Source organism: Asterias amurensis, chromosome 5 (genome assembly GCF_032118995.1).
Source record: "Asterias amurensis chromosome 5, ASM3211899v1".
Taxonomy (NCBI): Eukaryota; Metazoa; Echinodermata; class Asteroidea; order Forcipulatida; family Asteriidae; genus Asterias; species Asterias amurensis.
In genome coordinates this window covers 27,054,567-27,072,791 of record NC_092652.1, presented here as the reverse complement: position 1 = coordinate 27,072,791, position 18,225 = coordinate 27,054,567, and the positions used below count along the sequence as shown (strand labels likewise).

The following is an 18,225-nucleotide window of genomic DNA, read 5'->3' as shown; positions in this document are numbered from 1 at the left end:
TGCAAAGATGTATTGAACTGTCATGATCAACCAAAACTAGGCCCCAGTTCATGTGTGTATACAAGCTTAGGACATCGCTGGAAACAAAAAACAGGCTGGCAGTGGCAGTCAAATGCGATTCATGTTGTGGGAAGTGGTAACCAGTAAACTGTTTAACAAAACCTTCGGGGAGTTTGTCTAATATTGGCTGGTTTTAGTGGGTTATAAGGTTTGGTGGTCTACAGTCTGGACCTAGTTATTCCTAATAGCTCACGGAATGCCAACTTATAAAGACTGGTTTATTAGGACCCGAGGGTCCGTAAAAAAACCTGGCAGTTTGTCAACCATCAAGAGCATCAACCTTTTGGTAAATCTGCTTCTACTGAGAATTTTATGGTTTTTTTTTTTACAGATCAGATGTTGAATTTGAAGAGAGAAATACTTTATTTATAACAAATCTTTTAAACTGAACCTATAATTGCATTCAGTGTATCATGTTATGTATGTAGTCCCTTTGCAACAAATTCAGAAGTTATAATTATTCCATGCAGAATTAATTTAGAATTGAAGACTTCACACTAGGGGAGAACTTGACAAAATAATTGGATGAAAATTTCCATGAATTTTTCAGGGTAATCTTGAACACACGTTCCCCTTACCTTCTAATCACTAACCCCCACACACTACTTGCCTCTTTCTAGTTTCATACACCCTCTGGTAGCCCAACCCAACCCCCACCCAAAACACTCTTATCAGCCCACCCAACCCCAACTGAAGACAGATTTTTAGGAGCGTTGCCCATTTTTGGTCTAGCCTGGCTATTTTGGCAGGGTTACGGCGTGACCTTGTTGTAGTTTGTCAATGTCATCTGTTTTGAAGTGTGCAATGAGACTGAAATCCTGAGTAGGTTTGGAGCTGATTAGTGACTGGCTGTCCTTGGGATAGTCACTCGTGCTCAATGCTGAACTTGGCCTCATCAGCCATATTGCATCCATTGATGACTCTACATCATTCATGGATGTCACCTAGGGCCTTTTTATTACCACACTTTTGGCTTTGGCTTTGGCTTTGGAAGGGGGCTATATGGCTTGGGCTATGTCTACCTATTTAAAGTCCCGCATGGAGTGTGCAAATTTCTCAAAACTGATAGACCCTAAGCACATATTATGCCTAAGCCCAAGTCATGGTTTTGAAAATGTCCTTACTCTAAAATTAGAACAAACTGCAGTATCTCTTCCAAGGAAATTAAAGTTCAAATCTTTTATGAGTAATGTTAAGAAACCTTAGAATTCTTAAATGAAAAACTTTTACATCCAAACTAATGAGTTGCATTAGACGCTGTTTCTTAAGGTGCTGCGATAATTAGTGAAACCCAGTTTTGAAAAGTTACAACTTTTTTTATAGTCTCATATTCTGAAGCTTGCCAAGCTGTATTTGATTGAATGCATGTTATTGATTGCATTTTGTTCTGTTTTTAAGCATGATCTTATTGTTGATTATTTTGTACAGGTAAGGAGCTGGAAAGCCTGTTTGTATCTGCAGGAATTGCTTCTAAAGACAGCACCATAAACTCTTGGATTTGTACTTTTAGGGATTCTCTATATTGAGGGACTGCAGAACTGGTACACAACTTCACTTTATACCACAAGGACGTGGTTATCACTCTATGAACACAATGGCAGTCAAACTTGGATTACTTGTACTTCTTATGGTTACCATAGCAACAGGAATGGACGATGATGTTTGTACACATCCTGTTACAAGACTCATCAAATATCAAGGTAAGAATTCATTATCATCAGTCATTGTTCACTTAGCGTTCAAGTTCCTCAACCCTGCTGTCTAATCCCTTTATTTATTGTGCTTCAAAATGAAAAACACCGAAATAAATAAAATATAGTCTTTTTAATTTATGATTGGGTTTCCACTTTTGTTTGCTTTTTGAACTGTGTCTAAAGTTTTCAGTAAGAAATAAATCTCCTCTGTTTGCCACACTTGAAGGATAAAATACACTTCCACAACTGCTTGTAGGTAAAAGTCTGATATTAGTCAGATTTAGGTTGTAGACTTCTACTGGACTTCAAATAATAAACCAAATCAGAAGTTGTGGATACATTTTCAGGGCAGTGTGAGTAACTTTAGCAGGTGTTAAAAAACTATAACGTGTCCGGGGTTATGGAGCTGGTTACCAGCTTAAGTTTCAGCTGATATTGTTGCAGGGGACTTTGGGGTGACCAGCTAAACCTGTGTCCCAGGGTGGTGTAAGCGGGTTAGTATTTGCTTAGCGTTAAATGGCTTGTTCCTTAGAGGTGGATTTTGAGGTAAAGTGTACTTATAAGGTGTAGCTTTGAGGGCTTCACATCAGGGTGCTGGTTGTGATACTCATGTATCAATATCGCAATCGCAGGAGTTCTACCAGGTGTGGTCTTAAACACTATGTTGAATTCTGCCCTGAGGCAGTGGAAGGCATGCATTAAATCTGCAAACAGTGTGAGATATTTACACACACTTTTTAATATCTGAAAGTTGTAGGTTTCAAAGTCGCTGCATGAAGAACAGGTTTTTTAAAGAATTTAAATTGAAATTGTACCCGTAAACACTTTTGGTCAATGGATTTTTTTTCCCAGGATAAATGATAAAGTTATAGAAAGGTTTGCGGTATAAGGATAAAGTTATTAAAAAGTTTTAAAAGTCAAGCAAATTAATGAATATTTTGTTTTTGTGCGATAGAGAGCACTTTTTACTCTTTAATATTCATCATTTGTTCACTATTTCACACTTTTGATGCCTTTAGTTGTTTTATTTGCCAATATTGTGGCAACAAACTTACTTAAAGTTTAAAGTTAACAAGTTTCGCCATCAAAGTCTGATTGAAAAGGGTGACAAATACAACTGTAAGTGCAGTCTAAATCTGGGTACTTTTGCAGAATCAACAGTCATAAATGTCTTGTGAGATTTGTTGAAAGTTTTTGATGATCTGAACAAACTTCCTGTCTGCTAAACTAGAACGGGAAATCAGTCACGCTCTGATCTTTAGGGCCGGTCTTTCATTTCCAGTGCATTAATTCTAATGTTTGGTTTAGAGTTGTTTTATCGCTCGTTTAATTTTGACGGAAGACCACACAATTGAAGGATGGATGAGGCGAAGACTTTTGGGGTGCGGTGGACACATCTTCAATTTCATGTTCCAAGTTTATCTGAAACAGATGGTGGTGATTAACGTACCGTTGGGGAGAGTGATTGGAAAGCAAAGAAGAGTAGCCGGTGAGAAAATGGCTCGAAGGTTGGGATAGCTACAAAGGACTGATACTTCACGGAGGCAACAAAGGCAATTACCTCCATGCCCCCGTGGTCATTGCCTTCCTGCCCTTCAATGCCTTGGTGCTCTTGCCCTTCCAAAAGACGGGAGCATGCAGGCGGCTACATGTCCTACATGTATAGTCCCTTGTAATTCAAGAACTCTACATACAGTACTCATTGTGAATAGATTGTACTTGCAGTTGTTTGCATACTTGATACTTTTCAATGACCGTTACAGTTACAAGCATGGCTACTATGTGCCTGAGTGACTCTAGGGTATTTTATATATTTTTGGCTCATTTCCAATCATGGCGGAAAGTCAGAACAACATGTTACAGAATGTAGGACGTAGATCCGGATTTTCGTAAACAAATACTAGTTCTCTTGAATTTCTACTGAATTGTATTCTCAGAATATCTATAGCCATTGATGGGTGGGTAAAGGCTATAGAGACTTGTAGCATGCTTGGAAAACAAATTTTCAGAGCTTAACAAACATCTTGATCATTTTAACTTATAAGGAATTCTTTTGAGTCAATAGTTTTCAGAGCAGACTTGCGATGATGCACAAGGAAGAAGGTCTCAATCTTCTTTAAAAGAAGATGTTTTGCTTTTACCTTACTTTTCTTGAAACATCCACCCCTTCCTCCTTACCTGCCTCCCCTGACAGCATTCCCATCGTGAGAAGCACATCTCCACAGTCATTCCAGACAGGTTAAGCCCACGCCATCTTTTCAAATTAGGGAATTGGTTCACACCATATGTAGGTTATAAGCAAGCTTTAAACCGTCTTGCAGATGTCGCATGTTGACAGAGCCCGCATCACCACGCCCCATCCTAGCCGAAGTCGACTAGGTATCTTTGCTCCAGTTTACAGATAATCCTGACACGCCATATATTTCCTGTTTACTTCCCCCCCAATCATGGAGCTCTAATCTTGGCATTTATGTTCATGTTCAAGCTAGATGAAATAGATGTTTACACCTTGTAACTGCTTACCCAAATTGCCATTTGAAAATGTGTAAGTCTGTAAGACCTTGCCTCTTTTTTCCTCAACAACTGCAGTTGCTTGTTTGAATGTTATACTGCCAGCATACTTTTTCTGTGAACATTTTCATCATTTTAAAAATTAAAAATGGCCTCAGTTGTAGATTGACTTGTTTAAGATTGACTTGTTTCAACCTTTTTTTTAATGAAAATTCCTGCTCATGAAACTAATAACATTATGGAATGGTTTATGAAAGACTGAGTTCATACTCCTTACAAAGTAACTCTGAGAGAACTCCCCCCTGGTTACCTCTACAACAAGTTGCCAAGCTTTTAAACCATAATTGCTGCGACACAAACATGAGTTTTTTAAATACTGTCTCATCGCTTGAGCTTTATTTAAAGTACTTGTGGAAATCCCTCTAACAAGCTGGAAACATGTAAGCCACATTAATCCGCCAACTAGTCATTGTAGTTTTATTTTCTGGCGTCTACGTTTGTGATGTAGGGATCCCATGTGGAATGATGACATTTTTTTTCTTATGGATGCCTACATCAAGTTAACCGTGAACTTTGTCCTTAATTCCCTGATCTTATGGTCATCCATAGAGGAATCACTTCATCACATGTGGGCGTCTCTACTTTCTGGAGTTTAAAGGGAGAAGCGTTTACTTCTTTTTCTCTCCACTCAATTTCTTGCTTCGATCCTTTCTGCATTCTCCTGAAGAGGATCAGAGCAAACTGATTGAAACCTTGAGTTGTTAACCATCGGTTCTTTTCACTTTCAGAACCAACACGACTAAAAAGAGATTTAACATGGTGTTATCACAAATTTCTCTTGGTAACACTTCCACCATGCAAAGTTTCAACTCCTACTTTCTGTATTTTCCCAGCTTAGTGTGAAACTCGCCAAGTTATAAGTTCATTCTTGAATGCAAATTCACTTTAAGAATTGTTCAACTCTAGTTTCCACCCTACATCCTCCTCCAGACACACCCGCAGAGCTGTATTTGTTCAGAACCCTTTTATCTACTCCTCCCTTTGGTTTCAGTTGAGGTCACTCCTTAGGTCACTCGGTAATAACCTTCTCCTAATCCACCTGTCACCAAAGTTTGAGATTTTAGCTGAAGTTGCAGAGCCATGCAACCGAATCACTTGTCACTGAACAGCCCAAAATTTCCCAAATATCACTGGAGGGTTACTGTTTCCCTTGAGTGGAAAGAAACTCCCAATCCATTGGATTTTTCTGAAAGACCAAAACAAAAAATGTGCAAGTTATGCATCTTGACGCAAGCGAGTTATTTGGATGTTATTGGTTGGCGAGGTTGATCTTTATCTGAGAGTTACTGGGTCAGATATGCCATGGGTTATTGGTTCTTTAATAGTAACTTTGTAATAACGTCCCTGTGTTGTTGAACCGGAGTGAACTATTAGAATACTGCTGGAAAATAACGCCACCTTTTGTGATTTATTTTGATTGTTGGTCGGAGCTCAGAAGTCAAATACCTGTGTTTTTTACCTTGTTTCTCCCCATTGTGAAATTGAAAAACCTTTACAGAAGATTGAGGTCATATTCATGTACTGTTTAATTTACCATAAGGTTCACAAACAGGTTCACAACATCTGTCAGGAAGGGTTAATAGAAAGCCCTCTCAACTTCTTGAATAAGTTTTTTTGAACAGAAATCTGTTTCCAGTGGAAATCCAATTTTCATTCATAAAAAAATTGCTGGTTCTGAATTTTTGGCAGCTATTTTTTATTGTGAAGGATGCTTTCATATTACCATTTAGTCTTAACCAAAAGGAGCAAAGGAGTCAAAAGAAAAAAATATGTTGACCTATAAAACAGATACAATTATTTCTTAATAAGGTTTTGGAGTTCTGTACCTGCAAGTATTTATCTATAGAATAAAATATCAAAGTCTCGTTGGTCATTCCTGCATGATGTTAACAAAAATTAGCACAATGAAAAATATCTTTGCAGACTTATAATTTGTAAGTTTGAAATAATACTTACCTGGGAAACTGGACCGTGAGAAAGGGCCCTGAGCCTTTTCTGATAACAATCCAATCATATGCAAGAAAAGTTTGAGATTACGTTTTGTTGGATATTAAGCTGATTTAAAAAATGACCTAAAATTGAAAAGACTGCCTTCAGATCACAGAGTACAATACTTGGTTTTAAAATTGTGCTTTGTGTGGATGTAAATTTTGAATAAAAATAAAAATGTTTTGACTTAAAAAATTGTAAGTTGTTTGTTTGCCTGTTTACTTAATGCATTATTTAACTTGCCTTGAAGGTTCTGATGAAGTCACATCTATAACTTCTTTTGGTTTTTGAAAAAGTTGAAGGGCTTGGTGAGATTGTTGCGTGGGTTTCCTGTGGTAGAGTAGGATAAGTCAGGACTTTATGACTTGCCAGTGTCAATGACTTTGTGGTTATTGTGGGGAATGAATAACACAAAAAGGAAAAGTTAGGTAATGTTTGGTCGGTAGCTTTAGCCAGAAGTCTAGATTTAAAAACCCTTTAGGGAGTGTGTGTGGGCTTCGGAAGAACACCCTGAAGCTCCTCAGAGGATTATGGTTTAAGGTTGAAGTCTTTACAGTCATTCAAGATTTAAAGTTACCTTCAGTGTCTTCTAATGGTAGTCTTAGATGTTCAAGTACCCTCCTTGTTGTCACTTCAAGAGGTTAAATCAGATCTCCCAAGACCACTTGATTGTGGGAAATCCTGTTCAAAGTTAATTTTCTTTGTATAAGTTGACAATAGTTCTTGGTTATCATCTTAGTTTGGCCCACCTCTGTGGATAAGATGGGTGGAGACGAGACCAATGGGGAGTACAAGTATACTTGATTGAATGATGCTGTAATGTCTTTGTTATTGTATCTCTGCGGGTGTTAAAGGCAGTGGACACTAGCATAAAACCTTACTTGGTAACAGTAATGGGGAGAGTTGATAGAAAAAACATTGTGGGGAAACTGCTCCCTCTGAACTAACGAAGTTTTCGAGAAATAAGTAGTTTTCCATGTATTTTATTTCGAAACCTCAGAATTAGAATTTGACGTCTCGAAGTCAAGCATCTGAAAGCACACAACTTTGTGTGACAAGGGTGTTTTTTCTTTTATAGTTATCCCGCAACTTCAGCAACCAATTGAGTTCAAATTTTCACAGGTTTTTCATTTTATGCATATGTTGGGATATACCAAGTGAGAAGACTGGTATTTGACAATTACCAATAGTGTCTAGTGTCTTTAAAGTCTCTTTAAAGTCTCTGTGCTTTCAACCCGACAGTGTCTTTATTATATCATAAAGCGTTCTATTATATCATGAAGTTACATTTTATGAAAGTCAGACCACACACTTTTTCATCCGTAACTATTCCAGAGAGTGATTTCGTCTAGCACTCTTGCATAGCTAACATTATAGACTGATAAATGTTTTGTGCTCACCAAATGCCAATATTTCTGGTTCACATAGCAAGCACCATTGTTTACAGGTTTCCTCAGGCTTTTGAGCTACATTGTTTACAGGTTTCCTCAGGCTTTTGAGCTACAGTGATTATGTTCACTTTTGAAGAATCCTTAGCTTAATTATCAGATATTTAAAACAAAAACTATTGGGTAGCAACTGGCACATTTTGTGTAGCATTTTGCTCTGCTATACAAAGGAAATCCTCACTGCATCCAATAATCCTCTAAGGAACTTCTTAAGAATGTGTAGATATCCAAAGTGAGAAAATGATCCATGTTGATCCATGTGGCATACCTGTATGTGAAGGTATTTATATCACCGCCTTGGTGAGAAAACAACAAACATTGTCTGAATCTGATTCACTCTTTACTGTAACTTGTTACTCGTCTAGTCTAATTGAGTTTTGTCTTACATGAAAGAAATCCAGATTTATGCAGATACTGTTTTAAGACACGGTGAACGTAATCTTAGATTGCCTAATAGTATATAATACATCTGGCACCTAAGGCAGACGGTATTATAGTACCTGATTAGAATTGGTAATGAACTTATGTAGTAAGCATTGTTGAGCAATTCTATAGTGACACATAGACCCTAAGTCTTCTGGGTTTTTTCCCCATTTTTTTTTTAGATTTAAAGTAGTGAAAAAAATGAGGATGATCAATATCAGGAAGACTGGTCTTCTTTCCCCCCCCCCTTACTTTCATTTTAGAGATGTTTTCCATACAATCATAAATTTATGAGAATTATACAGCACTGTTTATCTCTACCCAACAGCACAGGTTTACGATAGTAAAATCCAAAGTTTAATTACCAGTGTAAAATATATTTAGCCGGCTTCTAACCCCCATCCTATTGTCAGCGGGATTTTGCTTCTTTACAAATGGTCCACAGTGGTGGTTTAAGGTGTTTTTTTTTTGTCACAAAAAAAGGGACGGTAGCTTTTGTTGCTAAACTCGGGCTTTGGCGTCAGTTACTGCTCCATCAATTTGCCGGTAGTCAACAAGCCAGACATTGGTCTTTCCCTCGTTGATTTCTACCAGTGATTAGAATCCAGTTATTATACCTTCCCAAAACCTCACATAAACCTCACATTTAGCCTTGAGTTAAGTACGAGAGAGTATTCTGCAAAAGGTCATTGCAGTCTTGAATGATTAATTAATGGATGTGGCTGGAAGTTTCTATTTTATATGAGCCGTGACCCTGGTGCAAAATATACTTGCCATGAATATTTTATTCTTAATTGCTACGAAGAGTCATTACAAAGGCTCATTGCGTCTTTTTATGACGGCATAAAATATGGTAGGTTGGAGAGGAGAGAGTAGTTTGAATTCAAGGGGAGTATCATGAAATAATGTCAAGAAAATTTTGATTCAAAGATGTTTTTCTTGGGTCAGAGGTAATTTACTTGTCCTGCCATTACATCTTGAACTTACACAAATTCATGGTTCAACCAACTTGTCAAAATAAAAAAGTGAAGTTGCAGAAAACGATAATAACATAAAATGTATAAGGCGCACAGTATCTGGAATGGTACCATTCAAAGGCGCTGAACAAGCATCTATAAATGTACCTTTATGTAATATATTGGCATTGACCTTCCAAACATGTGTTGAAAAATTCAACTGTGTGTGGTTTTCTCAAGCCTAAAAAAGAAACCTGCAAAACTGTCACATTTCTCACAACAAACGATAGCTTATTTGCCAGTTTGTCCTACATTTTGGATACATGAGAAATCTCAACTGCTCTGACTTATGATTTAATCTCATTGGTAAATACAACGACGGCTAAAGTGTCATTTCAGTGGAGCACATCCCATTATGTTGACTGGCAATGTAATGTGGCAAGGAATGATTTAAAAGAAAGGTAATCGTTCTGCTGACATGAGAGAAGTATTTATTACACTGTCCTACAACATTGGTTGAATTCCCGCAGAGCCGCTTTAGAAAGGTTACAACTGTTTTCATTTGTGAATCATTCATAACCATTAGCAGATGCTGAGGTTCTAATGTTAAGCACATCATGGCTAAATGGGTTGCATTTCACTCAAACAGAATGATACTGACTTTACTGTAAATAGTAATAATTCTAAAATAAACAAAGCTGGGGAGAAAAAGAGGGTAATAGTTTAGACAGTAAGCATTGAATGATCGTAGGATATGCTACCCAATTTTGAATACTACAAACATAATCCTATAAACATTAATTTTGTATTGTATTGAATTGAATTTTAATCCCACAAAAACCGGAACAAACCCCATACCCTGGGGAAGGGTTACAGCAATAACAAAATGTTAAACTTATAATATAACGAAGGAGAGGTTAGCAAGAGCAAATATTAAAATATGTTTGGGTTTCCAAATAACTTACAGGGTTTACAGAAGGTAGTGGTGAAATACTTCTCTTGAAACATAATTCCATGAAATGCTTTACTTTTTGAGAAAACGGTTAAACAATATCAATTCTCGTTAACGAGAATTACAAATTTATTTTAAACACATGTCATGACACGGCGAAACGCGCGGATACAAGGGTGGGTTTTCCTGTTATTTTCTCCCGACTCTGATGACCGATTAAGCCCAAATTTTCACAGGTTTGTTATTTGATATAGAAGTTGTGATACACAAAGTGTGGGTCTTGGACAATACTGTTTACCGAAAGGGTCCAATGGCTTTAAAGCAGAGAATTAGTACAGTAAATGGCATAACAAGAGCGCTGAAAGAATTGCTCCCTAACAACATTGTGCACCCCTTGTATCCCCCTAAAATTATTTAACCCTAGTTTCGGCACTGGGCAGAGACTAACAGACAGACAGTCTTAATGATTCAACCAACTAACAGACCTACTTCGCAAAAAAAAGGGGGAAAGTTTGCGGTCTTGTGGGGGAGTGTCTTTCATGTTTCATAAACTTGTGAAAGTCCAGTAATTTAAGCTAACTTTGTTTTGGATACAGACAGCACTGGATACAGACAGTCCCCACCCCAGCACCCCACCTGCAGAAAGACACCCTTACAAACCCAGTCATACAATAACGCAATCAATTTGTTTATTTATTTCCGTCTGTAAAAGACTTCATGGTTTTGGAATGCTGTCCCTCTCCACGCTCCGTTTCACATCAGATTTTGATTATGAAGTTTGAGTCTGTATCAAGATGTGTGGCATTCATGGAACATTTGCAATAATTCCACCCACTTCCAGATCAGCAACAATCCATTGACAGCATTCATAATGGATATTTATGAAATCCAATTTCATACACTGAGTAGTTCTCCTCATATTGCCCGGGGCAGAGTTTTATTGGTAATCTTTGAAGCTGTTTTATCTGAATCAAAATTCTATTTATTTAAAAACTTGTTGGTATTTTTTAATTCTTTGCTTTGATATAAAAAACTATTTGGTTGGTCTCTGTCATTGAAAATATGGTTTGGTTTCCCTTTTTAAAATCAAAGTTAAATAGAACTGTTTACAGGAAGCTGTTCTGGTTCTTGACACTTGGCATCGATTTGAATCATTCATCAACACATAGAAGACATCCCACGCTCTGGTCATCTGCTCTAGTTTCAATCATCAAATTGACAACATATTCTTTCACATGGATGGAAAGACCATCAGATAATAGTTTTCTTGAAGTTGAAAGCGGGGCTACGGTTTTGTTGCCTTTGCAGCCTTTGTTACGAACTACGTAACTCACTATTTCACTCTACAAATACCTGAATATGGTGTTGTCGTCAATAAGAATGAAAGTATATAGGAATCTAGATCAATTAATTGATACCGAATCGAGTAAATTGTAAACGACATTCCGTTTAGAATATTAGCAGTTTCTCCTTTTCAGTCTGGAATTTTATCAGTTGTATGCTGCACTTTTACGAACTTGTAATACCTGCTCAGATAATAATAGCTTTAAAGAAAGTAAAGTCTACTTTGACACTGGTTTTCAATCTAGTCATGTTGGTGAATTGTGAACTGAGAAAGTACATTTGGTGTTAATAGGAGTTCATGAATCAAGGATAGGTTCTAAATGACATTCAACCCAAGTACGCGTATTATGCTGTGAACTCAAGAAACAGTGTCTTCCTGGCTCACAAGCAAATCAGTCACAATTTTTGATGGAACGATCAGAAACGAAATTGCCAGTTTCCAAATGTTGTACGTCATCGAGACTAAAAATTCCAAACAATAGGGACGTGTTTTTTCTCCATTCCAGAGCTTTCATCAATCTTCAGAATTTATTTTTAAACACAGGTGATAAAAAATATTTGAGTTACAAAAGAAGGTGTGATTATGACCACTGTTGCATATAGGCACCCCCATGAATTCACCCCGAAAGTGAGGTTTATGAGCCGAAGTGGATTGAAATAGGAATGTTGTTGACAAGTTTCATAGGTTGATGTGAAACCATAAACATGTCACATCAAATTGGCAAGTTGAAATGGTAATTGTACTATTGACTTTGTTGAGAAACGTGTTTTTGCCAGTTTACACAGTGTGGGTGTTTCTAAAGAGAGTGGGAAGACATGGCCTACATTGATCTTAACATCCTGATACAAAACTTGAACATTTAGGCTCTAAAGTCAAATTGAGTTTTGTGATCCACTTTATGAATGTGGAGGAAAAATAACAAATTTCTAACCTTAATGTTTTAAACAGTGTAAAATGCCACTCTCTTTTTGTGCAATTTTTGTTGATGTACAATCAAAATGGAAATGAATTTGTGCCATTGGCCCTAATTTATTTCCCACTTTTAAGAGCATTCTGTTGAAAATTTAGTGTGTTACAAAGCTCAATTTTATTTTGGAGCCCCCCCCCCCCAAATATTCAGCGGTGGATTTCACAAGAGTTAGACTAGTCTTATCTCAAGATCGGACAATTTACCCGTCCTAAGCTAGGACTAGTCCTAACTCTTTGAGAAATTGACCCCAGAAGTAACCATCCGCACCTACTTTTTTAAAGTTTTAGTTACGTACTTTAATACCTCATTATGAAATACCTCAAAACCCACACCAAAGTTGTTTCCTTCATTATTTGTTCAAGTTAGATTAAACCTGATTGGTTAGACAGACTTGGCCTATTTCAAGAATAACCATGCATCAACTTCCAACATCAACAAGTAATTCAGTAAAAGAAAGTAGACTATGCGTAGGTGTGTTGTTGCTTTGAATTATTGTTACAAAGTGCCTAAATTTCTGAAGTTAGATTTCTCTAAATTGATTTGTTTGTGTATTAGGCCTACTTTACTTATTGCAAGAACACATAGGCTTTACAACGTAAATCATCCAAAGCTGAAAGAAAGTGCATTAAAAAAAACTTTTAAAAAAGGTTTGCGTCATTGAATTTATAGCAGTCGTTAAAAAATCACTGTAACTTTGGAATTTGATTTGTTTGGTTAGCACTGGGTGAGTGCATGCACTTGTTCCGCTTGATATGATACGAGTGTGATAGAAGCCAAGAATGCTAAAATATATGCATTGGGGTAATTATAACTTAGAAGTCTCAATGGCATCATTCCATTTTTAACAAAAAGAAAAAATCACCCGTAAGAAAAGTGTTAGAATTGATCTCCTCAATTTTGCAAATTTTAGTTAGATGAATTTTTAAAGTTCTGTACAGGGGGGGGGGGGGGGAACACCTGGAAAATGGAGACAAACCGTGGGAGATCCACTGCACTGTATCAAATTGTACAGTTTTCATTGCCCCAGTACTGCCATTGAAGTGGCAACCTTGATAACCTAACTCAACTTCCGCGCTTGGGAGTTTTGTCGGCTTCTTTTCACTGACCAACCAATGCGGCGCTCTTTGATGTATTGTTATAAACAACTACAATCCATTATTCAATAAAGGATTCATGCTCATTATTATAGGCCCATCCTATATCGGATACTTATGGCCACTTATAGAATCAAACTACAGAAGGCGACATCATTTAAAATTACTTAAATCTTCCCTTTTTAATCTTTATTGCAATTTGCCGGTGGCGATTGGATTCGTTTCTGGAGAGTGTTATGTTGGCTTAAGTTATAACACTTCAGGAATAATCATTATGGAGGTCCTTGCCTTCACAAGAGACAAAGGTGGGAGAATATAAAACACAAGAAACTATAAAGCATAAATCAAATACTAAATGGTTTAGAATTGTACAGTGTAGGCGTGTACTAATGAGGTCTTGAATGGTGGTCTGTGGTTTATAGCTACTTATTTTACTTAGTAAAGATTAGCTGACTCGCATGTTTAGAAAGTATTGTGTGGTTTTTCTTGTTTATGTGGGTTGAGGTTTCTGTGTTTATTTTTATCTTCAAGTGTAAGGCTTCCCAGGGGGGAATATGTCATTTTGAGGTCAGAACACAAGATTTGTTCAAGGAATTGTTGTTCTTTTAATAATTAACAGCCATAATCAGCAAATAAATTGTTGTACTATCAGCTGAAGCTTGCAAGAATGATAAATAATGATACACAAGTAACAAAATAGCAGAGGATTTGATTAAGTGCCTTTGCACACAGACAAGAAGGGCATATCAAGTTGTTTGTGACATTCATGAGACGTACTCATCCCTTCCCCGAAATGCTGTCATCTTCAAGAAACTGATATTAGATTTGCAATCTTACTTCCTTGCCATGATCGGAATAACGTGTGTAGGAATGTATTACCAAAACATGTTATCGTTAAATTTAGTTTAAAAAAAGATTCCCTACGTAGTTAATCACCATGGTTACCAAAAAGAGGAGGATGATTGCCTTATTGTTTGTTCTTATATTTTTGTTCAAGGATGAAAGAGCTGACCAAACATTGCTGGCTTTTCCTAACTTACAATTCTTAAATAGGGGATTAAATTAAAATCAATCGTTGAAAGGAAAGGGATGGGGGAAAGAAAAGGTGTGGCTTAAAAAATATGAGGGTGTGGACAATCAATTCTTTTTTTTTACTGGGCCTTAAAATTTTGCCTTTTAAATTTTTGGCTGTCCATGTGATTCCTTCGGGAAGAAATGATATACGTGGTTTAAAGCGGAAATTAAATACAAAAACGCGGAAATACAGGCATGCACTATTGAGTAACTAAGAGATTGTTGTATGCAAGATCGGCCATGACTAGCGTAGATAAACTTCATCCAAAATCAAACTAAATACTTCAACCAGATAGAGGGTGCATTTAACAAAAATGCAAGGTGTCGGCATAACTTCTGCACATAGACTTTAGAGTAATATCTCTATTATAAACAGTGGATGGTAAATGGTTCACTACTGAAGCATGCATCATTGCAACGTTAATAAACTACTTAACTGCCGTAGAGTTCAGCAAAACTATCCGTCCGTTGAATACTGAATACCTCTTAATGGAATATCACTGACAATTTGACTCTTTGTTGTTAATAGTTTAGTAGTCACCGCGACGCTAAACCTAGGATAACTATACGAGATGAAACTGAGCTTTGGGTAGGGATACTTCATCAACCTGTCACGGGGTCTTTGTCTGTATCTCCCCATCCCTCAGGGGGTCTTCTTTGGTCCTCCGATCCCGGATTTAGAAGAGGTTTTGTTCCATGCAGACACATTGCATGGTTTAGTGGAATGCAGTTGTGAAATTTGTTACGCCATACTCTGTAGGAGGGGTTGAATGTCAAGTTGTATCTACTTAGTATACATTGAAGATAATCGAACTGACAGGGGTCAATAGAAACCTGTAATCATAGGCCGATACAAATATAAAGCTGGGATGCGATTATAAGTATCTGTAAGTATCTGTGGTTTAATGTGGGTGGCTTCCCTGACGAAACTTCTTGCTCTATGGGTTAATATGGATGTGGTGTTCCAAAAAACCATACATACATAAATGCAGGCACTTTTATAGCGCCCCACAAAGATCAGTGCACATTACAAAAGCTGCAAATGCAAAAAATATACAAGCAACAGTTATTTTTACTTTTCGAAGAGGTTAAGTGGCTATGTGCTGACTGAAGCAATGAGTTTGAACACATTTTACCTGCATTCATAAATACCCTGACAGTTTAGGCTTATTAGGCAGTCCTATTTGGTCCAAAGGTGGTCACTTGGCCATTTTTTGTAATATCTGATAATAGCCTAATCACCACTTTATCCAATGATTTATCAAAAAGCTGTGATTGTTGATGAATTTCACTGGCAAAACCAGAAGGTTTCAATCGTTAGATAATTGTCCTCAGACAATGTTTGTAAATATTATGTAATTCACAATATGAATCAAGCCCTGAAGAGAACAAAGTGGGTCAAAGTAGGCCGTTGTCAGCATAATCCTACTCTAGTGGGTGGATAAGTTTTGCAGGGGTTAACTTTTTTTGCTGAACAATTAACATAAAAATACCTGACTTCTGTTTTTTTTTTTGACGCCAATCAAAGTGTTTTTCAGATGTGGTAACTTAATGTGGGAATTAAAAAAACAGGTTACTGAGCTATAAGTTGTCAGTTTCATTAGGGAATAATACCGAGGATGTTGTTCCAGCATCAGCTGGAGTCCAAACCACTTCGGCCATTAGTCTCTCCATTGAAAGAGAAAGACAGTGGAGGTATATGGTGGCCCTGAAGGGACACAGCCAGTCGTGAATATTTTCGCGACGTTGTATATTTATTCACGACAAGTCGCGAATATTTTCGCGACGTTGTATATTTATTCACGACAAGTCGCGAATATTTTCGCGACGTCGCGAATATTTTCACGACTAGTCGCAAATATTTTCGCGACGTCGTATATTTATTCACGACAAGTCGCGAATATTTTCACGACTAGTTGCAAATATTTTTTACGACGTCGTGAATAATTCTGCGACTAGTCGTGAATAAATTCGCGACTAGTCGTAAATATCTTTTCAGTAGCTTGAGTGTGTAATTCTTACACGGCTATGAAGATTGTAGCCACTCAGCTATGTGTATGGGGCCCATGTTTTATCCAGTAGAATTGTTATCGAAGTTCGAAAAAACAGTGTCTGACTTTCATCAATATTTCGGGGGTTTTCAAGGTTGAATTACTCCAAACCCAAATAATTCTGAATGCCAAAGGATTAATCTTTCAGTTAAATTTGGTGGGGGATTACGTGATGCGTTGCACCCTGCCGTGACGGAATGAACTCGCGTTTCAAAGTTGGAAATAACAACGCAAATTGCTCTAACATTTCAGGTAAAAATTGTCAAATTTATTTGCTGAAATTGTCAACACATTATTAATATAATTAAACTTATCATTGGGTTGTTTGTAAAATTTACCTCGGGTGACATATAACGTTATGTTTTATCTGAAGAGTGAAAGTGCCAACGTTTATTGCCTAGCATAGGATAGCCTACTCCTACTAAAGTACTAGTAAAACTATAACGTCGGGCCTCGTAGGCCTACCGTAAGGGCCATACGTCAACGTTAGTTTTGTTTAAATAACCCACCATCGATTTGCAAGAGTTGGAATTCTCCTCCGGATCCATCATCGTACGGGACAGCTTTCAGCTTAGTCTTACTAAGCCGTCAACGTGAATACAGTAATTACACACTCAAGCTACGGAAAAAATATTCGCGACTAGTCGCAGAAATATTCACGACGTCATGAAAATGTTCGCGACTAGTCGTGAAAAAATTCGCGACTAGTCAAAAAAAAATTCGCGACTTGTCGTGAAAAAATTCACGACTAGTCGTGAAAAAAATCGCGACTAGTCGTGAAAAAATTCGCGACTTGTCGTGAATAAATTCACGACGTCGCAAAAATATTCACGACGTTGCAAAAATATTCGCGACTTGTCGTGAATAAATTCACAACGTCGCAAAAATATTCACGACGTCGCAAAAATATTTACGACTGGCTGTGTCCCGTCAGGGTCACCATAGAGGTATCCTTTGGATCATAGATCTGTTGGATGGTCATTATGATTTCCATCTGGAACTGACTATAAAACTATAAAATGTTGGCAATCGTAGTGTCTGGTGTTGAGTTTTCATGTGCGTCTTCATCAGTGGGTTCTTTCTGTCTCTATTCATGTCAAGGCCTGTTAAATGGAATTGCTGGCAGCATTTTGAAGATGACATTAAGATGGGGATATTGGTAGATGTCAAAGCTGTTATTTTTTCTGAATATTTAAGTTAATGAAGTTCATTTCCAGGCATCAAAATAATCTGCGACACCATCAGCAAATGTTGTGTTGCTATGTGCTTTTGCTGCGGTGCCCTTTGCTAAATTTTCATTACAAATTAAGTTTTCCTCGTAAAGTGCTCTTACCCGAGGAACATTGCTGCTGTGCCCGTTGAAGAATGAAATTTAAGGCTTGCATTTTAGAGACACAACTGTGATTCAAAATGTATTTGGTGGATATGGTTTTTGTAAATGTACAATTGCACAGAGATATATGACAGGTATTGAGTGCAAAAACCAACCCATACATCCCCTAGAAAGGTCATTTCTATAATGCCGTTATTATATTCCTTGTGGTATATAATATTTAATATATTTTTGGCATACCACCTACCCACATTCCATTCTGATA

General features: G+C 37.3%; 1 protein-coding gene across 5 annotated transcripts in view; it reads left to right on the top strand.

Moving 5' to 3' along the window:
* Positions 1–18,225, top strand: part of LOC139936896 (semaphorin-5B-like) — a 158,916-nt gene that overhangs the window by 34,734 nt on the left and 105,957 nt on the right. For all 5 annotated transcript variants that reach the window (XM_071931708.1, XM_071931710.1, XM_071931709.1 and 2 more), the window contains one exon: positions 1,489–1,760. In XM_071931708.1, the coding sequence (XP_071787809.1) occupies positions 1,646–1,760 (115 nt within the window). In that variant the 5' untranslated portion in view covers positions 1,489–1,645. The remainder of the gene's footprint in view (positions 1–1,488; positions 1,761–18,225) is intronic.